The 22,278-nt window shown below is 37.1% G+C and overlaps 1 protein-coding gene across 1 annotated transcript; it reads left to right on the forward strand.

The window, feature by feature from the left end:
• LOC109824111 (agamous-like MADS-box protein AGL80) lies at nt 20,579-21,409 on the forward strand. Its single transcript, XM_020390635.1, has one exon. The coding sequence runs from the start codon at nt 20,723-20,725 to the stop codon at nt 21,407-21,409; it is 687 nt and encodes a 228-aa protein (XP_020246224.1). The 5' UTR covers nt 20,579-20,722.

Below are 22,278 nucleotides of genomic sequence, written 5' to 3' on the forward strand. Positions count from 1 at the left end.
AGCGAGGTCGACGAAGAGCTCGAGCGCTCGTGCTTCAGGCGAATGCGGGCGAGCTCCACTCCAGGTGAGGTCGAGGCGATTTCGGCTTGTTGCAGGCGAGCTCGAGAATTGGTTCAAGCGAGCTCGAGAGAGCGACGAGGGCAGGCGAGATCGAAGATCTTCAGGCGAGCTTAGGGACTTTACAGGCGAGCTCGAGCTCAAGCTCTGCAGGCGAGCTCGAGCTCGAGCTCTGCAGGTAAGCTCGAGCTCGAGCGTTGCAGGCGAGCTTCGGCGACAGGCTGTCGCCAACCTGTCGCTAGGGTTTCTCTATAAAAGGGAAACCCCAAGGCTTCTTCTCTCTCTCCTCGCGTTTCCAACCCCCTAGCGGCGGCTCCCCCTTTCTTCTCTTCTTCTCTGTTTTTTCCCCTCCAGCTCATGTTTTTGAGGGAGGAATTAAGAAGAGGGAATTTATTGAGGGGAAATTTATTTGAGGGAGAAATTAAAGGGGGTATTTAAGAAGGGGATTTTATTACTATAACTACAGTAATAATTAGCATTTATTGAGAGATCTCAAACCAATAAGAAATTAATTGTGTGGCTCCCGAGGACGTAGGCAAGTTTGTCAAACCTCGTAAATCTTGATGTACTTTTCTCTATACCGTGTTTCTGCTGTTAAAGGGGTTTAGTATAGCCCTAGGTTTTTCCTAACAACTAGTATTAGAGCCTGAAATAATTTAGAGGAAGTCAGATTAAGTGGGAACGATGGCCGCAAATGAAAGAAAAGTGAGATTAGAGAAGTTTGATGGAACAAATTTTGGATTCTGAAAAATACAGATAGAGGATTATTTGTATCAGAAAAATCTGTATTAACCCCTCTCGGGGAAGAAGCCAAATTCTATGAAGGAAGATGAGTGGAACATTCTAGACATACAAGCCCTCTGAGTTATCAGATTGACGTTGACTCGTAATGTTGCGTTCAATATTACAAAGGAAAAGATCACGGCGGGTCTTATGACAGCACTCTCAAATATGTATGCGAAGCCATTAGCCGCGAACAAAGTTCATTTGATAAAGCGGTTATTCAATCTAAGAATGGCGAAAGGCGCGTCAGTTGCACAACACCTCAATGAACTCAACACGGTCACAACCCAATCGAGTTCAGTTGAAATTAAGTTTGATGAGGTAGTTCAAGCGCTGATCTTTTTGTCTTCCCTATCAGAAAGCTAGAACGCTATAGTTACGACTGTGAGTAGCTCATCGGGAAGCAACAAGTTAAAGTTCAATGACGTTCGTGATCTGGTTCTTGGTGACGAGATCCGACGAAGAGAGTCGAGTGAAGCTACAACCTCTTCAGTATTGCATACAGAGTCAAAAGGTAGAAATTCAACCAGAAGGAACGAACGAGGCAAATCAAACTACAGAGATAGATCAAAGGACATGAGGCATAAGTCAAGGAATCCAAGCAACCTCAAAGTCTATCGAGTGTTGGAATTATGGAAAGACCGGACATTACAAGAATCAGTTCAAGAGTGCACAGAAGGAGAATGAGGTAAAGGCAAAGGTGAATGTCACTTCCATCTCAGGAGGAGACGACGTATTGATATGCTCTTTGGAGAGCAAAGAGGAATCTTGAGTGTTAGATTCAGGAGCGTCGTTCCATGCTACTTCTCAGAAAGAATTCTTCGATAAGTATGTTCCTGGAAATCTTGGATATGTATACATAGGTGATAATCAACCGTGTGCTATTGTGGGCAAAGGTATAGTGAATATTAAGTTGAACGGGTCAGTATGGGAGCAGAAAGATATCACACTTCCCGATCTGAGAAAGAACTTAATATTCGTAGGCCAGTTGGCTGACGAAGGATACACTACGACCTTCCATGGAGATGATTGGAAGATCTCAACGGGCGCAATAATGATTGTCCGAGGCAAGAAGACTGGTACCCAGTATATAATAGCAGGTGCACGTTGTTTGATCTCAGTTGCAGCAGGCAATGAGACTTCAAAGCTGTGACACTAGAGACTCGGTCATATGAGTGAGAAGGTGATGAAAATCATGCACACAAAGGGAAAACTCTAAGGACTGCAGTCAGTGGAGATGGACATGTGTGAATAATGCATACTTGAAAAGCAGAAGAAAGTCAGCTTTCAGACAAGTGGCAAAACCCCCAGGAATGAGAAACTAGAGCTCGTTCACTCAGATGTTTAGAGACCAACCACCATCATGTCCATTGGTGGAAAACACTACTTAGTGACTTATCGATGATCACTTTTGGAAAGTGTGAGTCTACTTTTTGAAGCATAAGTCAGAAGTATTTGATGCTTTCAGGAGATGAAAAGCCATGACCGAGAATGAGATTGGTCTGAGAATAAAGAAGCTCAGAACCGACAATGATGGTGAGTATGAAGACACCGGATTCAAGAAGTTCTGCTATGAGCACAGGATCAGAATGGAGAGAACCGTGCCCGGCACGCCTTAGCATAATGGTGTGGCTGAGCGGATGAACTGAACGTTGATAGAGAGACAGAAGCATTCGGATACAGTCAGGCCTACCGAAGCAGTTTTGGACAGAAGCAGTCAACACAGCAGCTTACTTGATCAACCGAGGTCCATCGGTTCCATTGGAGCACAGAATACCAGAAGAGGTATGGTACGAAAAGGAGGTAAAACTCTCACATCTTAAAGTTTTTGGTTGTGTAGCTTATGTGCATATTAGTGATCAAGACAGTAATAAGCTTGATCCCAAGTCAACGAAATGCACTTTCATCGGGTATGGTGAAGATGAGTTCGGCTACCGCATTTGGGACAACGAAAACAAAAAGGTGATCAGGAGCAGAGATGTGATATTCAACGAGAAGGTAATGTACAAGGACATGCACAAGACAGATGACTCAGAGAGCGATCCAACATTTGTAGATGCAGATGATGTCCCGAGTAACCTCTCGGAAGAACCCAATGCAGAAGATCCTCAGCCAGAAGAGCCTGTTGGACAGAACGGTGCACATGAGCCCGACGTACTAGCTCCGATATTAAGAAGATCTTCTCGGCTTCATGTGCCCAACAGGAGTATATGAACTATCTGTTGTTGACAGATGGAGGGGAGCCTGAAAGCTATGATGAAGCTTGTCAGAGTGGAGATGCGAGAAAGTGGGAGCTTGCCATGAAAGATGAGATAAAGTCTCTCATCTCAAACCAGACATGAGAACTAGCTGTGTTGCCAACGGATAAGAAGGCACTCCATAACAAATGGGTGTACCGGGTAAAAGAGGAGCATGATGGCTCCAGAAGATATAAAGCCCAGCTAGTTATCAAAGGATTCCAGCAGAAGGAAGGAATTGACTACACCGATATTTTTACTCCCGTAGTGAAGCTTAATACTATCAGAACAGTGATGAGTATTGTAGCTATTGAATATCTTCATCTCGAGCAATTGGACGTAAAGACTATGTTTCTTCATGGAGATCTAAAAGAGAAGATATACATGCACCAACAAGAAGGTTTCTCAGAAGAAAAGAAGAAGAACCTGGTGTGCAGACTCAAGAAGAGCTTGTATGGCCTGAAACAAGCCCTAATACAGTGGTACGAAAAGTTTGACTTCATGCACAAGGAAGATTTCCAGAAGTGCAACACTGATCAGTGTTGTTATTTTAAAAGATATCAGTCCAGTTATATCATCTTACTGCTATATGTTGATGATATGTTGGTTGCAGGTGCAGATATGGAGGATATCAAGAGTTTGAAGTAGCAGTTGTCAAAGGAGTTTGACATGAAAGACTTGGGTCCAGCAAAGAAGATCCTTAGAATGCAAATCACGAGAGATAAGAAGAGAGGTCTCTTGTAGTTATCTCAGATAGAGTACATCAACCGTGTTTTGTAGAGATTCAATATGGGCGACGCCAAGCCAGTGAGCACACCCTTGGCTAGTCACTTTCGCCTGTCAAAGGATCAGTCTTCTCAGATGGAGAAGAGAAAGAGAGTATGACTAAGGTTCCTTACGACTCAGTCATTGAAAATTTGATGTACGCAATGGTTTGCACTAGACCATACATTGGCCATGCAGTGGGAGTGGTCAGCCGGTTTATGTCGAATCTAGGAAAAGCTCATTGGGAAGTTGTCAAGTAGATTCTGAGATATCTACGAGACACCACACAGAAGTGTTTGCACTTTGGTAAGGGAGAGGTAGAAATGCAAGGGTACGTAGATGCAGACTTTGGAGGTGAAGTCGATCACCGAAGAAGCACTACCGACTATGTATTCACTGTCGGAATTACAGCTGTTAGTTGGATATCACAGATATAAAAGATTGTCACTCTATCCACTACAGAAGCTGAGTATGTAGCAGTGACTGAAGCCAACAAAGAGATAATATGGCTTCAGGGTTTGCTAACAGAGCTGAGATTCAAGCAGGAGAAGAATGTTTTGCACAGTGATAGTCAGAATGCGATTCACTTGGCTAATAATTCCGTATTTCATTCCAGAACGAAGCACATTGGGCTTCGGTACCACTTCATCAGATCCCTGTTGGAAGATGACGTGTTAAAACTGGAGAAGATTCTAGGAAATAAGAATCCAGCAGATATGTTAACAAAGACGGTGACCATTTAGAAACTGGAGTTGTGTGCAACTTCAATTAGCCTTCATGCATAGGTGATGAGGACGGAGCCACACAGGAGATGATGCTTGTTGAGATAGACTGCTAACGATGGTTTGTTCTCCAAGTGGGAGATTGTTGGATTTGGGTGAAGAATCAAACCTTCGCAGGCGAAGTCGACAGCGAGCTAGAGGCGAGCTTCTGGCGAGGTCGACGGCGAGCTCGAGCACTCGTGCTTCAGGCGAGCGCGGGCGAGCTCCACTCCAGGCGAGGTCGAGGCGATTTTGGCTTGTTGCAGGCGAGCTCGAGAATTGATTCAAGGCGAACTCGAGCGAGCGGACGACGGCAGGCGAGCATCGAGGATCTCAGGCGAGCTTTTTGGACTTTACAAGCGAGTCTGAGCTCGAGCTCGAGCGTTGCAGGCGAGCTTCGGCGACAGGCTGTCGCCAACCTGTCGCTAGGGTTTCTCTATAAAAGGGAAACCCCAAGGCTTCTTCTCTCTCTCCTCGCGTTTCCAACCCCCTAGCGGCGGCTCCCCCTTTCTTCTCTTCTTCTCTGTTTTTTTTCTCCAGCTCACGTTTTTGAGGGAGGAATTAAGAAGAGGGAATTTATTGAGGGGAAATTTATTTGAGGGAGAAATTAAATGGGGTATTTAAGAAGGGGGTTTTATTACTGTAGCTACAGTAATAATTAGCATTTATTGAGAGATCTTAAGTTTGAAAGCTGCTCTTGCATTGCAATTTCTTGTTGATTAATAAGAAATTAATTGTGTTGCTCCCGAGTGTTAGTTTTAAAATTAAAGGAGACAGAAATTCTGAGGCGTGAAACACTTTCCTTAAAGAAATATTTGCCCCCACTTGATATTCAAAGTTGCTTCGGGTTAATGCAAATTTTCTTCCCATGATACAATAGAAAATGAAAATTCCAGTAAGCAAATCTGGAATTTTCCTTAATACGTTGTGAAACAAGTTTGTAATATTGCAGAAGTTTTTGATAGAAAAGATTCAGAAAAGAATTGTTATTTAGATATCTGAAAACATAAACTATTTATAGGTTTTGAAAATCTGCTTCCAACAGTCACAACTTTTCAAAACACCCCTTGGAGCAAACAGCCACTTTTCAACTGTCACTTGTCTTTTCATAATTTTTTAAAATTCAAAATAACATTTTAAAAAAAGTACTAAGTGCGTCTAATAATCGCGTCAAAATCGCGCATTATTCGCGCTACCCGCAAGTGGGTTTAGAAGACTACACTTTGATCAATTATTCAAAGCCCAATAATCATTCAATGCTTTTAAACCTCTAAAAGAATGTTCAAAATTCCAATGTGGGACTATCTTGTTTTTTACAAACAAATACTAACACCGAGGACGTATGCAAGTTTGCCGAACCTCGTAAATCTTGGTGTACTTTTCTCTATACTGTGTTTCTGCTGTTAAAGGGGTTTAGTGTAGCCCCGGGTTTTTCCTAATAGTTGTAGCTGTCGCCATTGAGATCTCTTGCAGCAGGCAAAATATGCAGTGTATGACTAGCCAAGTGTTCCGCATGCAAGACTTTCGTGACGGCTATCTTGACTGCAACAAGAAGCACAATGCCTGCAGCGAAATACAATCAGTTACAGCCCCATACATCTGCGGATGTCTAGGTGCAGCAAATAGCAATCGCGAAGGCTGTTGTGCTTTTCGATGCATTTTTCAACCGGCTGCAATATGCCTCTTATCCTTGTAGGCCCCGTTTGGCAAAGGGTTAATGAAGAGGGGTTAAAGAGAAGGATTAATGTGCTTAGCCCATTTGATAATCCGAAGGACTAAATTATTAACCCGTTAAATAAGTTTTATTTTAGCCCTTATGATCAGTTTTAGTGTTTGGGAATAACAATGATTTTGACTATTTTCTTTATAATTAGAAGGGTTAACTCTTATTCCATCTAAATAGGAGTATTAGTAAACCCCTCATTTTGAGGGGTTAACTCATTTTAACCCCTCTAGAGGGGTTAACTTAATCCTTCTATATTTTTTATGTTTGGCAAATTATGGAGAGTTAACTCACTTTAACCCTTATATAGATTTGTTGTGTTTGGCAGGTTAAGACGGGGTTAAGTCTCCTTAACCCCTCACTTAACCCTTTGCCAAACGGTACCATAGTGAATAAAACCCTCAATTAATTAACCCTTGAGTTGATATTGACCATTGAATTGTTGCTCTTTTGATCCTAGTCGTGTATCCGCACATGAGACCAAACAAAGTCCGGACTTCATGTTGGCCGACCTGGAAATCCAATAGGACTGGAATAAAGTTATTTTGGAATAAAATAGCACCATAAGCTAACGTCCAATAGGATTTAAGTTGACCTGGTCCTGACAAACTCTTGTGATACAAGAGTCCTTAACTGAGAGTAATTACAAGGTCCTGACAAACTCTTGTGATACAAGAGTCCTTAACTGAGATATCACAAGAGTCCTTAACTGAGAGTAATCACAAGGTCCTGACAAACTCTTGTGATACAAGAGTCCTTAACTGAGAGTAATTACAAACACAAATTTTGAAAAACAACCCATTCCCAAAAATAATTATAAAAAACAATCTCTTTGAAACTTATTTGTCAAAAGCAACCCAGTTTCAGCCTGAAACTGGCCAACTAGCTGAAACTGGGTCGTTTTTGGCAAAAAAAATATCAAACTTCATTTTGTTATATAAAAAACTTCACACGACCCAGTTTCAGCCAGTTGGCTGAAACTGGGTCGTTTTTGGCGAAAAAAAATACCAAACTTTATTTTGTTATATAAAAAACTTCACGGGACTTGAAGTTCCGTGAAAAACGACCCAGTTTCAGCCAGTTGGCTGAAACTGGGTCGCTTTTGGCAAATAAGTTTCAAATAGGTCGTTTTTGATGAATAAGTTTGGAAATGGGTTGGTTTTCAAAAATTGTCCTAATTATAATGGGGGGTTAGACAAATAGAGCTCATAATTAGAACTAAGATAATTTGTTGGACAAATTTTTATAGTGTTAAGTCAATTGGAATTAGAACTAGGATAGAATTATACAGTTTTAGTCAACTAGAACTGGATGAAAAGTAGAACTTGGATAATTATAAAAATTTATCCCACTTTTATCAATTTCATATAGAAAAGAGAGTGTCCTAGTCTCTTATATTGTCCTAGTTTTGACCTAGAACTAGATGGTAAAATACAAGAATTTTCTTATTTATTTTTTTAATTTTCATATTTCATTTCTCCATTACTTCAAACCACACCATAAGATTAGATCATATCTCTTCTTACCTTTCTATTTAATGTTATTTTTATTTTTTATTAAATATCAGAATTGTATAATTAATTTAAATTTAAAAATTATAAAATTCATGTTTTGTTAAAAATAACTTAAATTTAAGATGTGGCAGAATGATGTCTAGCAGATTGAAAAAAGAAGACAAAAAAAGAAAAAACTTTTTTAATTTGTATTACAATAATAATTCCAAAAAAAATCAAAAATTTACAAATTATTATAATAATAATATTTTATAATCTATCCAATAGTTTTTCAAGATTAATTAACACTACATCAAATAATTATTGATAATAATAGTACGTTTAAATTATATAAATAATAGTCTTATCATCAAAAATTATGACCTATATGCTTATTGATTATTGAAAGTTATCCTCAATTATACTAACAATTTTCTTAATAAATATCGTGTTTTAAAAAATTAATCTTAATTATCCCACTAAAATATCCTACTTTAAAAAATTATCACATACTAAAAATTATTTCTTTTCTACGAAAAATGTTCGAGTTAACCAACACCTCCTAAGGATTTTGAGGCATGGCTTCAGGATGGTGTATCTTCAACATGATAAACATCGCACCGCAAGCTTCAAAGTTTCAAACTTTGAATTTTCCCGAAGAATGTTAAAATTTTTATCAAGAGGTTTAAAAGTAAATAAACCAGCTGCCACTTGGCAATATGTTGTTACTTTGACATTTACCTTTTTTTAAATTTCATTGTAGGCGTTGAGTGTAGCATAGATGTATCTTATGTTAGATATACGAAAATTCTTGAAGATTCTTGTACGATGTCTTTGATATATTCTGGATAATTATGCTATCAAAGTGCAACAAATCTTAGATGAAAATCAAAAAGGACATATTTGGATTTGATGTTAATCCAAAAGGCGGAGGGAAAAACTGAAAAGGATGAAGAGGGAATGAGGGAAGGATTATGGTAGGAAAAAGAGGAATTTGACCCTCTCCACCGTAAAAAAATAATGGATATATTATTATTTTTATTTATAACTGTTGATTATTTAGTGAATGATTATGATTTATTCTAAATTTAACACTCATTCTAATTCTGTTTATTGCAATCATTTCTACTTTGCATTGGAAAAAAATTATGATCATACACTAAATAATTAATAATTTTAATTAAATAATGGTCTCACAATTATTTTTTTATAGCGGAGCGGAGAGGATCTGAATCTTGGGGCCGAACTTAATTCGGATTTTTAAAGATCCTAACAATTCTACTGTGGACATGCCCAAGAGCCAATAACATGTGGACCATAGCCTCATATATTACGAACATTAATTCGGAGAGGTTAAAAAATGAACTAAACGGGCCAAAACGCCCGGGGAGGCCCAATAGATTAATAAGCTTCCTATTTAATTTAACATTAAAACAAGGAAAAATTGCTTGGGAGAACCAAATTTAATTGGGTCATGCATCCTCACCTCAAGCCTAAAAACCATAACCAAAAAGCCCTTACAACAAGCCCCCAATTTGAGTACAGACACACCACCCAAAAAAGTATCCCTAAATTACCCTTCCCAATTCACTATACCACCATCCCTTTCTGAGCGTTGTTATCGAAACCAACTGCAACCAATTTCGAGACCATCCCTCTTCCTCTCAAGACCACCGACGACGACGACAACCCTAACTGCTCGTCGTCTTTGTCTTCGAAACCCTCTTCCTCGTCAGACCGCCGGCCGGCTCATCGCCATCGTCTTCATCTTCGGCGACTCCTTTGAACGACCTTCCGTCTTCGTCGGTCTTTCGACGAAGTCCGCCGCTGCTCAGGTCCATCGTTCTTCGAAACCCCTCTTCCCTCTAAAGACGGCACCCTGCCCTCCGTCGTCGTCGTCTTCGCCTCTTTTGGCGGATCCGCTCACCTCTTGAACCCCTGTCCTCGCTCGCGACCTCGTCCCGCCGACAAGGACCCCCCCCCCCCCCCCCCCCCGCCTTTGACCGCAGCTCATCGCTGCGAGTCCTCTTCTCACCGAACAGTGACACTCTGCTGCTAAAAATACAGGATGATAACATCATCATCTCACTTATCTGAATCAGCTACAATAAAGCCTGAGATGTAAGTATCAACCCAATTATTCACATTTGTTGATTTAATTTGTTTAGCATTGTGAATTTAGCCGCATTAGAACCCTAAGTTGATGTAGTATCTCTTGTGTTGTGTTTTACTGTAAGTATGAAATCAGAATTTGTTGCAATATACATGGATATTATCAATTCATGGATGGAATTGTTCCACGAATGAGGGATGAACATTGGAAGACTTATGGTTCCTCCAATTTCAAAAACTATGTTAGCTTTGGAGCAATTCTATCGGACAAGGCCACGATCATGTTGCTGCTAGATCATCTGGATTTAGCCACGGGAAAGTTTTTTTTCAAGGATAGCTAAACTGGGACTAAACAAGCGTACACGTTTGATGTAAATTGGGTGCTTAAACATACCCGGTTTAATAATGAAGGGAAGAAACCCGAAGGCAATCGCAATACGGAGAATAGAATATGGACCACATACTTCAACAACAAGTAACAATCACAATACAAGAAAGGCCGAGACTACCTTGAGGCCCTATTGAAAAAATTGGTTAAGTCAAAAAAGAGGACGGATGTTTTAGATTTTGTTATGCTTCAAATTCTCTACCAACTCACAATGATATGGACTCCGACCGCGAGAATAAATGCACCACGACATATGTTTAAATATATGGCTAGAATAGATATGGTGGATCATTTCCCATGGGCGACGATCATCTATAAGGAATTGTGGGACTCTTTCAATGTTGCAAAGATAGTGAAGAAGGGGCAGACATATCTTAGCGGCTGCTCTCCATTACTATCGGTGAGTTATCTGTGTTATTTGTAAGTAATATGTTGCATTTGCACATTATCTGTGATCATTACCTTTTACATGTGATATATGACACTTATATGCGACAGTTGTATCTAATTTGCATTGTTTAAGTTTGCTATTTATTTGTAGTTTGTATGTGATATTATCTTGTTATATGTGATTATTACCATTTAAATGTGATATTATCTTGTCATATGTGATAAGTGTCTTCTACATGTGATATATTCTAATCATATGTGACGTTTGTGACCCATGTGTGATATTTGTCCCTGATATGTGACATTTGTAGTTAATGTGTGAGTTTATCTTCTTGTATGTGATTATTGCCATTTATCGGTGACATTTGTATCTAATATGTTATACTTTATTATTTGAATGTGGCCTTTTTTTGAACCTATGGTACTAAAAGATTTCAAACATCAAGGAGCCGATAAGAGTAGATGAATCCAAGCCACCAATATGTGACGTTTGTGACCCATGTGTGATATTTGTCCCTGATATGTGACATTTGTAGTTAATGTGTGAGTTTATCTTCTTGTATGTGATTATTGCCATTTATCGGTGACATTTGTATCTAATATGTTATACTTTATTATTTGAATGTGGCCTTTTTTTGAACCTATGGTACTAAAAGATTTCAAACATCAAGGAGCCGATAAGAGTAGATGAATCCAAGCCACCAATGATAAATTGGACATTGGAGGGTAAGAAGGTGGGTTCATTACGAACTACAACGATTATGAAGAAATCGGAAGCCGCAATCCACATCTTACAGGAGCAAGATGTGGCGAGGTATGTCCATGAGGAGATAAAGCAAAAGCCTACAAAGATGAAGGCTAAAATAAAGGAGGATGTTACAGCTGAAAAATCTTTGGGGAAGAAAAGAGTTCAAAAAGAGGTAATGTTGATGATTTGGATGTGTCATCTTCTTATTTGTGATATTTCCTCACTATCAGTTTATTGTTAATGTAGAATGAAGCTTATAAAAAGTTGGTGATGTTGAATGAAGCCTATGAACAAGAACTTATTGCTCGCAACGTTGATATGATGGCTATTAAAGCCGAAACTGAGAAAAGATTTGCAGAACAGAAACATATCAGGCAAAAGAAAGGAGAGGTAATAACATGAGGAAAAAAGATATTGAGAAAATATTTTCTGAATTTAAATTGGTTATTGTTTGACATTTATGCAGCCTCAAATAGAGAAAGAAGAAGGGCAGGAAGATGAGGCAGAGAAAGAAGGTGATCAAACCCAAGACATGGGCATTGAACTTAAGGAGGTAATTCTCCTTTGTGATATTTGCTTATTGCCTGTGATATTTACACCTTATCTGTGATAGTTCCCTGTTATTTGTGACAATTGTCTACCCTTTGTGACATTCGTATGTATCTTGTGACATGTTTTCTAATTTTGTGACGTAAACAGTTTACCTGTGATGTTTGCTTATTATTTGTGATAAATGAATATCTCCTGTGATATATATTCATGTCCTATTTCTGTGATATATATTCATTAACTCTGATCTTTATGCAGCCTAAAGAGGTGAAAGTAGCTGAGGAAGTTCCTAAAAAGAAGAAGGGAAGGAAGAGGAGGGAGGAAAGTGATACTTTGAAAGCATTTGTTCAGGGGCGACGGGCAAAGAGCCAGAGAACAACAAAGAAGCCCAAGTTCTTAGAATCTCTCTTCCAAACAGAAATGCCTAAGAAAAAAGAAAAGGGAAGAAAGATGTCGTTGTGGTGGAAGATGACGACAAGGGGGAGAAGGATGAGGAGAAGCCACTTGTAATTTCACACCTGGGTATGAGAACATCCGTTGCAAAGCTATGAAAAAGGGAAAAAAGTGAAGAGGAAAAAAATTTATTGGGGATGTTGAATATGAGCATTCCATCTTCACAAGACTTTGATATCAGGCTACCTGGAACAATCAACGAAGGATTTTACCATAATTTTACCGTTCAGGACATTACCGATGTATCAGATGATGAAAACAAGTGGCTTCAATATTTTCTTACATTAAAGTTGACAAGTAAGTATTAAGTGTTATTCTGTGATATTTATATTAGATCTATGATAGTTACCTTAAGTTTGTGACATACACACGCAAAATGTGATCATTACTGTTTGTCTGAGTACATTTAGTGTTTTCCTGTGATATTCAGTGTTTGTATGTGACATTTAGTGTTTTCCTGTGATATTTTGGTGTTGATTTGAATATATCGCTTATACATTGATTGTCTTCTACATTTTGTAGGAGGACTATTTTTGAGGTTGAAGACCATACTATATGCAGATATGATATGCTTCATCTTCTACATGGTGGAAGATTAAAGGATGAGGTTAGTTTTTGTTTAAGTTGCGGTGTTACTCAAGTTTTTGACATTTACATGATTTATTACATTTGTAATCATTAGACCATTGAAGCACTGGTTGCAAGACTTCGAACATGGTTTATGTTGCCAGAAAATGCCCATGTCGAAAGAAAATTTGCTATTGTCACATCATATTTTAGTGTGAGTAATGTCGATCATAATACAATTTGAGTTATATTGTATTTATATGACTTTCTTCCGCTTACTTTCTTTTTTTTGACAGATTTGGTTACTAACTGCTTCAAATTTGGATGAGCGTAGTGTCTACAAAAATTATATAAAGAAGCATATAGATGAAAGGAAGGATGTGTTGATAATTTCGCTATGTCACGCTGATCATTGGCATGTCCTTGAGGTCAACTTGGGGCAAAAAAATACAGACATTACAGCTCCGCTGACCACGAGGCATGGGCTAGAGACGTGCTGACCATCCAACTATTTTTAGTTAGTATGGTGAGTGGATACAATCAGGTGTCGACATGGAGAGCATTCAAATATGAAGCAGTTCCTTGTCGAACGCAAAAAGGCTCGTAAGTTTCTTATACTTAAACAATGTATTAATATATGTGATTGTTGCATGGGTTAGTGACATTGTGAGTGATATATTCATATCAATATGTGACATTTTGGTATTTTACGTGACTTTTTGGGATGTTATGTGACATTTTAGTATGTAGTGTGACTTATGCTGCATTTATGTGATATTTTGATATTCCCTATGACATATATGTCGTTATGTGATATTTGTACATTCTCTATTGTATATTCTCGTTACCAGTTACATATCATGTTGTTAAGTATTATATTATATTTTTACAGATATAATTGTGGCATACATGCATATTTTTTCATCAAGGCGATCCTCGAGGGAAGGGAGGTAATGAACATTGAAGCCTTACACAGGGAGTCGCATATGCTACAAGCAGGACTTGCTACTCAAATCATATGTGAAGGTCGTGAATGGAAAAAGCTATGGTTGAAATTAGACAGTGATGATCCAGAATATCTATTGTACTTTGGGGGTAGTGATGTACCTATGATTGAGTGGAAGTATTAGACTCCAGATGTAATTGTTTCATTTGTTGGTTGATATGTGATGGATGCTAGTTATTTAAACGCTATTTGTAAATGATAACCAATTTACTAACATGGATGGAATTTCTTGGTGATCTTTTCTTTAACATATTAAAGCTAAACAGGTGATTTTGATATTCTGTGTGACTTTTGGGGATTATTTGTGGCATTTTAGTATGTAGTGACTTATGCTCTATTTATGTGACATTTTGATATTCTGTGTGATATTTTGATGCTGTTATGTGATATTTGTACATTTTCTGTGTTTTATTCTCGTTACCTGTTACATATCCTGCTATTAAGTGTTATGTTATATTTATACAGATTTTATGGTTGCATACATGCATATTTTTTCATCAAGGGGATCCTTGAGGGAAGAGATGATATGTCACACAGAATATCAAAATGGCAAAAGTAGTAAATTTCACAACAAAATGGCAACAATATCTTTAACATATAAGATCTGAACAGGTAATACGTCACACGAACAGGTGATACATGATATATAAGTAGTAAATGTCACAACAAAATGGAATAATTAACACGAATAGGTAATACGTCACATATAAGTTGTAAATGTCATAACAAAATGGCAAAAGTAACATGTAACAGACAATAGTCACAAAAGAGTTTGCATTCTGTCGGGAAACGTTAATCTTGGATAGGTTCCGTGCACGTGACTCGGTTATGTCCTTTAGCGTGACATCTTGAGCATCTAATTGCACGTCTATTCTCTGATCTATTGTTGATACGTCTATTCTTGTTCCTTCCACGTCTCTTTGTCGTCTTTGGAGGAAGAATGCTAACTGTTTCATCTGTGACATCTGGCTTATCGTAATTTGGAACAAGAATGGTTCGTAACTTTTTTTGAAAGCTTCAGTCGTCATGAACCAATCGTAAAACCGATACACATCTCTATGCATAAAGTTGATAACAGCACACGCATGTTTACATGGTATTCACAATATATCCCATCCACGACACATGCATGTTTTATGATCTAAATCAACTTGTACTGATTTTTAAGATGATACCTCAAAGATTTCAGCTGTAGAGTGTGATACTTCAAGAGTGCTTCCCTTGGTGACATTTTCTTAGAGTATTTTTTCTGCTTTAGGACATAGATAGTTATTCTATTTTGTTGCCATCTTGTGGCGATTATTCATCCTTTCCATAATTTGCACACGAATGTGATCCATCATATCACAAATGGGAACTGTTCTCGCCACACGAATCCAACTGTTGAAAGATTCAGCAACGTTAGAAGTGATATGACCATATCTGTGAATCAAACAAAAATTTCACTATCACAAATTATAGCCATGTGTCACATATAAATATCAAATGTCACACCCAACAACAAAAGATCACAACGCACAGCTAAGTGTCACATTTAATGACGTATTGTCACACGAGACAAGTAAAGGTCACAAGTGACTTTTAAAGGCTCAAATTCATATAAAAGCATAATGTCACAAGTAAAGGTAATGATATTTGACGTACCTTATACCAGAAAATACAGAATTCGCCCAATTACTTGGAACATAACTTAGAGCTACTAGGTAAGCTCTTTGATCTGTCATCCTAATCTGATGTAAAACAACTTTAAATTTTCTTTCCGTGTACTTGTGTGCAGCAAACTCCAATAATTTTGAAATACGTTGAGCAGCACTTGAGGCAAAAACTCATCTCTCTAAGCTTTAATTTATAATTCTCAAAGAGATGAAGTACATATCTAGAGTGGTACACATCTAGAAATATATCTTTTAAAGATTGTTTTATTCCTTTGTCGGCATCTGACAAAATTACTAGAGGATGGGGTGGATTGTATGATTCTGTTCGATTGTACAAAATATACCGCGATCCTTGAATAAACCAACTCTAATTTGCTTCATTTTCTTGGTCACAAACACAAAATACGAGTGGAAATATACCTTGATTACCATCATAAGCTGTCACACCTAATAGGATCCCTTTGTAGCGATCCTTCAGAAAAATCCCATCTAGAAAGAGCAATGGCCTACATCCCTTGAGAAACCCTTGTATGCATCCACCATACGATACAAACAAATATTTGAATCTCCTTTCCTCTTGTTCAATGGTGAAGACACTGCCTGGGTTTGTTTTCATCACCTTCATTTGGTACCTAAAAATGATGGTTAAATCACAAATAACTTGTTAAATGATGAACAAGATCTAACTATCACATGTAATACTCAAAAGTCACAAATAAGGTCAAAATATCACATATAAGGTCTAAATGTCACATGTAGGGATTAGTTGTCACATATAATGTTAAAATATCACATTGGACGTGTATCTGTCACATAGCGTTTTGACATGTCACATTTACGGTTCACCATGATACATATACATTCTAAAGGAGACATCAACAATTCGCGTGGACTAACTAGGATAGTAAATCATATGAATGCCTTGTGCAACCAAATACTTGGTCTTTTGCTATCTCCTTAGCACGCCAAGCTTTAGAATAATTAACTCTTAATCCATATTAAGAGTGCAACTCCTTTCTAATGTCAGTTGGGGTTATATATGGACGCCTCTTCATAATTGATTATAGCATACTCGCAATCCACCTTCTTGATGCTCTGAAGTGACCAACTGTGTTGTTATGTTATCCACATGTATGTTGAGGAACAAATTTTTTTATGGCCAAGGTCGACACATGGCTCAATGGTGAAGTGAAAAGCAACCACGTGCATTTTGTTTCTTTTCTGAACATGCAACTAGCATGAATACGTTTTGGCTCATTGTTAACATATTTAAAAGCAAACTTCTTAGCTATAGAGTAGTATATAAGAGCCATTCTAACTTCTTTTACGCTTTCAAATTGCTACCCTTTTTAGTAATTGCCTCATGCCACCATGTTGGATCCGTGACGAGTCACTTACTACGTCGTTCATCATCCACACATGCTCTCCTTGAGGGTTGTCGTTTGGGATCCTTTCTGATTCCTCGATTGTGATCCTCTCATAAGGTTCCTCGATATGCTCTGATGACTGTGAGCTTACATTAGAAACGCTGCAAGTTGAATGTAAAGGTCACCTATAAGTCACGTGTGATACTTACCAGTAAAGTCACATATAAGACCTAAATATCACAAATAAAGTCAATATGTCACAAATAAAGTCAATTTGTCATGTTGTATGCCTTCAAGTCACATATATCACGTAATATGGCACGTGTATCCAGAACCTGAAAATATACTTTTGAATACGTACTTACGCTCTGTTTCTGTCCCTATGGCATGGGTGGGTCCTTCATCTCTTTTAGTAATAGTCATGGTTACTGTAATTAACCCCATTGAACGATGATAATCTATCATGTTGAGAATATCTTCATCTTTTGAAAGCTCAAATGAGACATTGGGAAACTTCTTGATAGAGTATCTTATCAACAAACTTTCGTACGATACTTTAAAATTCTTTGCAGCTTGCATCTTCAATTCAGCTAAACTTGTTGCCAAATTGACTTTAATGAGGGTTGCATTACTGTTAAATGAAATCACACATATTAAAGAATCTTCCATTGTGGTTGTTGAAGGACTTAAGAGGAAAAAGTTAAGAATATAAATGGTTGTTGAAGGTTGTTGAAGGTCTTACTAGTAGATCTAAAGAGGGAATGGTATATATTACATTGAAATGAGGCATGCATGAACTTAGTAGATTTCCCCCTCCAATTTTCCCTTTTCCCTCCATAAAAACCTCTCTAGTGTACACCCCAAGCGGAAGTGACTTTCGACTTGATGATGACTTGCTTTGCTGGCCAATAAGACAAAAAAACTCTCCAGCCTACACCCCAAATCGAATGAGTACAAAGGGTAAAAAGGGCAATGCTAATAAATACACTATAAAGTACATATACAATCTTGGGTTTGGGGTGTAAAAGCATGAAAAATTGAGTCAAGGTGCTTACAAGAGGTTGACTCTAGTTGGGTGGTGGGAATGCATGGCCTAATTAAATTTAGTTCCTCTAAGCAATTTTCCCTTAAAACATTCATCTAAATATAACTTCTTTTCGGGACTCCGTACGACGTTTATCAAGAGAGATATTTGATATTGATTTTTATAAAAGGTTTTTTCCATATATATCAAAATAAAATGCCACAATTCTGGAGAAAACTTTTGCAGATTAACAACAAATTTTACTTTTTTACATCATAGAAGTTGGATTATGATTGCTTTTTGTAGTCACATTCTTCCACAATTGCAGCGCATGAGCGACGTGACGTAAAACCTAATCTCTGAGAGAGGCCAATGAAACAAGGCCATGTGTACATTTAGAAGAGAGAGAAAAATTCAATGTTGAAGAATAAGGGATAAATTAGCAAATATCAAGATTTTGGAGGATATATTCACAAATATGGATATTTAGTTGGGGGGATGTATGCAAAAAAACTCTGTTCAAAGGTATGTAGTTACATGGGATCTATAGCTCTGCTTCTACTAGACAATGACTGACGATTTCAGAAAATTTTAAATTTTTTTGAGAAAAAAGATTAAAGTTTTGCCAAAACCATCGGTCATTCTTTTAGCAAAATCTTTAATTTTGTTATGCAGAATTATGACGAAGTTCTGTTAGCTTCTACATAAAAGTATGCAACTTCATGATAGACATATTAAATCTAAGTACAAGTTCATTGCCAAGTTAGCTGAACAGATCATATTCATTCTAGCGTTCATTTAATAGAGTTGCCTTTAAGTTTTAATAATTGAAAAAAAGAGATTTAGCATTGCCTTTAAGTTTTAATAATCGATAAAATATAAAGAGATTTATCTTACAAGTTCATGGAAAAGTTCACTATACGTGAAATATTTATACAATAGAATTGCACAGTGAATGTATTGTAAAAAAATACTTTAGTTGTAGAATGGATTCGGATCAATATTCCTGGTTAGCTGATAATTGGAAAGGGTCCAATTATCTCAATATGCACCGTCTATTTCAAGTTTAATGAATGAGAATAGACATGTGAGATTTTACTATCATCTTGGAAAACCACTTGTCATGAAAACCACTAATATGAAAATGATAATAATAAAATGCTATATCTCATAATCTCATCTTTTGATACTCAGGCACATATTGTAGTAATTGGACCTCTCCAATTATCACTTAATTAAAGAGAATTAAATTTTTTGTAGAATAGTCAATTATATATGAATTTTTTTTTTGAGATATTATATAGTAGAGTTGACTCTTAGAATCTAATATTTAATATAGAGGATTTATGTGTGAAATCTAATAGAATAAGGGTTATTTGCACTTTGATACTGTAAAGTTTACACAATTTTTAATTTTGATATCCTAAAGTTTTTTTTGACACTTCATCACCCCAAAATTTATAGTTTCTTAGACTTTGATACTTCAAAACTTTTTCTGACGTTTTAATATCCTAAAGTTTTATTTTGGATACTTTGATACTTAAAAGTTTGGGGTTTCAAAGTTAAAAACTTCGCGAGCTTTAAGGTATCAAAGTGCTAGTAAAAAAACTTTGGGGTGTCAAGGTCAAAAATGTTATAAGCTTTGGGTATCAATGTTTAAAATAAATGGAACTAATTTAGTGTATCAAAGTAGAAGTAATAAGATGCGCTTGTTTGTTAATTATATGAGCAAAAAAGATGTAAATTTGTACATAGCAAATCTATCCTAGATATCAGAAAATATCCCTTAATTTTGGACAATTATCAGATAACCCACCAAAACCATCAAAATATAGGAAATTTTATGGAATATGGATTATTTAAAAAGTCATTTTTAACTGTAAGATTTTATCAGGAAAACCCTACTCGCATTTGTCCTATGGGTGTGTAAAATTATATAGGTGGATATTTTTTCCTGCAAAATAGGTTCACATTTTTAGGGGGATTTCTGAAAAATCTTGAAGTTAAAGGGGATTTTATAAAACCCCTAACCTCAAGGGGGGATTGCTAATATTTTAAAAGTTATGAGGGGTTATCTAATAATTATCCAAAGCTAAGCGGGGTTTTCTGGTATTAAGCCACAAAATAGTCAAATCTTTATATAGAAAAGTTACATGCAACACTAGTAAATGAAAAGAGATGCCTATTAGTTAATTATATGTGAAACTTACTATAGGCAAGAGTTATATGTTATTAACTTATTCAAAGAAAAAAAATACTATACGAAATCATCATTATATAGTATTTATGTAATCTATAGGAGAATCAGTTCATGCTTATCCATTAACACAGTAGATTAGTGAATTATATCTCAAATCTTTATACTACCCAGGATCCTTTAAAGATCACATGCCCTAAAGCACACGTAATTCCTGTTATTTTCCCTGAAAAAGGTTAAACCAATTAAGCCAAATTATCCATTGTCAATAGAGGAAATAAATCAAGGGAATCGGTGTATAATTGTAAATAATTAAAGTTTAGGAGACATTGTCTCCGATCCCGCTCCTAATTGAAATCTCTCTCCCTCAAATATTCTATAAAACACCGCAAAAAACAATCAAAAGCTCACCCAAAAAATCAGAAGAAATAAATCAAAAACAAAACCATGGCGAGAAAAAAAGTTACATTGGCATGGATCGCCAACGACGCAACCAGACGAGCGACGCTGAAAAAGCGCCGCCGCGGGCTTTTGAAGAAGGTGAGCGAGCTCTCCGTCCTGTGTGACGTCCCGGCCTGCGTCGTAGTTTACGGGCCCGACGAGGCCCAGCCCGAGGTCTGGCCCAACGATGCCCAGGCCCGCGAAGTCCTCGTCCAATACAAATCCATGCCGGAATCTGAACAGTGCAAGAAAAGAGTGGATCAATCTGGGTACTTGAACCAGCAACTTTTCAAGATTCAAGAACAAGTCAGGAAACAGCAAAGGGAGAATTGGGAGTTGGAGATGAACATAAAATTGCACGAAGCTATAGCGGGAAAATGCAACTTGATGGACGTCGGGGTTGAAGATGCAGCGGTCTTGGCGAGGTTGATTGAGGAGAAGATGAAGACTGTGAAGGAGAAGATGGCGGCGGTGGCGGCGACAGCGGCGGCGGCAACGGGAGAAGGGAAAGGGGAGATGTTGATGGATTATGATTTTGGGGGGAGGTCTCGTTGCCAACCGCCGGCGCCGGCCGCGGTTCCCCCGCTCCGCCGCGTGTTGGGCAGTATATGGGAGTTGGGAGTTCGTGGGTGGATCCGGGATTTTATCCAATTTTCTTTGATAATTATGGAGGATTTTAGTGGATATATATAAGTAATGGGGACGGCTTTTGGTTTTAATTAGGGTTTAAATTTTAGTTTAGAGATAGTGCTTGTTTTTCTTTTGTGGGCCATGTAAAATGTAGTGGTTTGTCCAACTTTTATGGTATTACTAGTTGAGATGCACATACAATGCACATGTTTGAATATCATAATTATTTAAATTAAGAAAAATAGAATAAAAATAAAAAAGAAAACAAAATTTTTTATGGTATTGATAGAAGTAAAACTTTAATAAACTTTTACCAACCCGAAGTAAAACTGCAAATTACAAACACCTTAAAAATATTACAAAGAAGCAGTTGAGGAGCAACACTTGTACTTGAAGAATTGATAAACTTTTATTCTTTGAAAAATATTACAAAAAATAATATCATTAAGGTATGGTTCAACATTCTTTGTATCATAGAAATATAATTAAAAATATGAAGAATTATTTTCTTGCGAAATTAGAACAGAGAGATTATGATATATTTCCCTATGTGCTCTAAATATAATTTTTTTCTTTGATGCAAGGTCCTTATCATATCTTGCTCCAAATGATGTGAATAAATGCTATTATAACTTACCTGCCTAGGACAATTGTATTGTATATAGGACATATAACTTATCTGGAATATCCACATCTGCTAAGTGGATTTTGCTGCTGCAAGAGTAAAATGTTAGAGGTTTGTATTAAAATTTTTTGGCTCTATAAAACACTCAAAAATTTAGAGTGCATAGCTTATATAATATAAAGAACATACTAACTCATGAAGAATTTTTCTTAATAATATTATTATTACAACGATACTACTATTCAGTATTAAATCAATTTTATTATATAAGATTATATGAGCCTTTTTAATAAATTATATATATATA

The sequence above is a fragment of the Asparagus officinalis genome, chromosome 9 (assembly GCF_001876935.1).
Source record: "Asparagus officinalis chromosome 9, Aspof.V1, whole genome shotgun sequence".
Taxonomy (NCBI): Eukaryota; Viridiplantae; Streptophyta; class Magnoliopsida; order Asparagales; family Asparagaceae; genus Asparagus; species Asparagus officinalis.

Coding starts and splice junctions, on each gene's coding strand:
- LOC109824111 (XM_020390635.1), top strand. CDS start 20,723: ATGGCGAGAAAAAAAGTTACATTGGCATGGATCGCCAACGACGCAACC.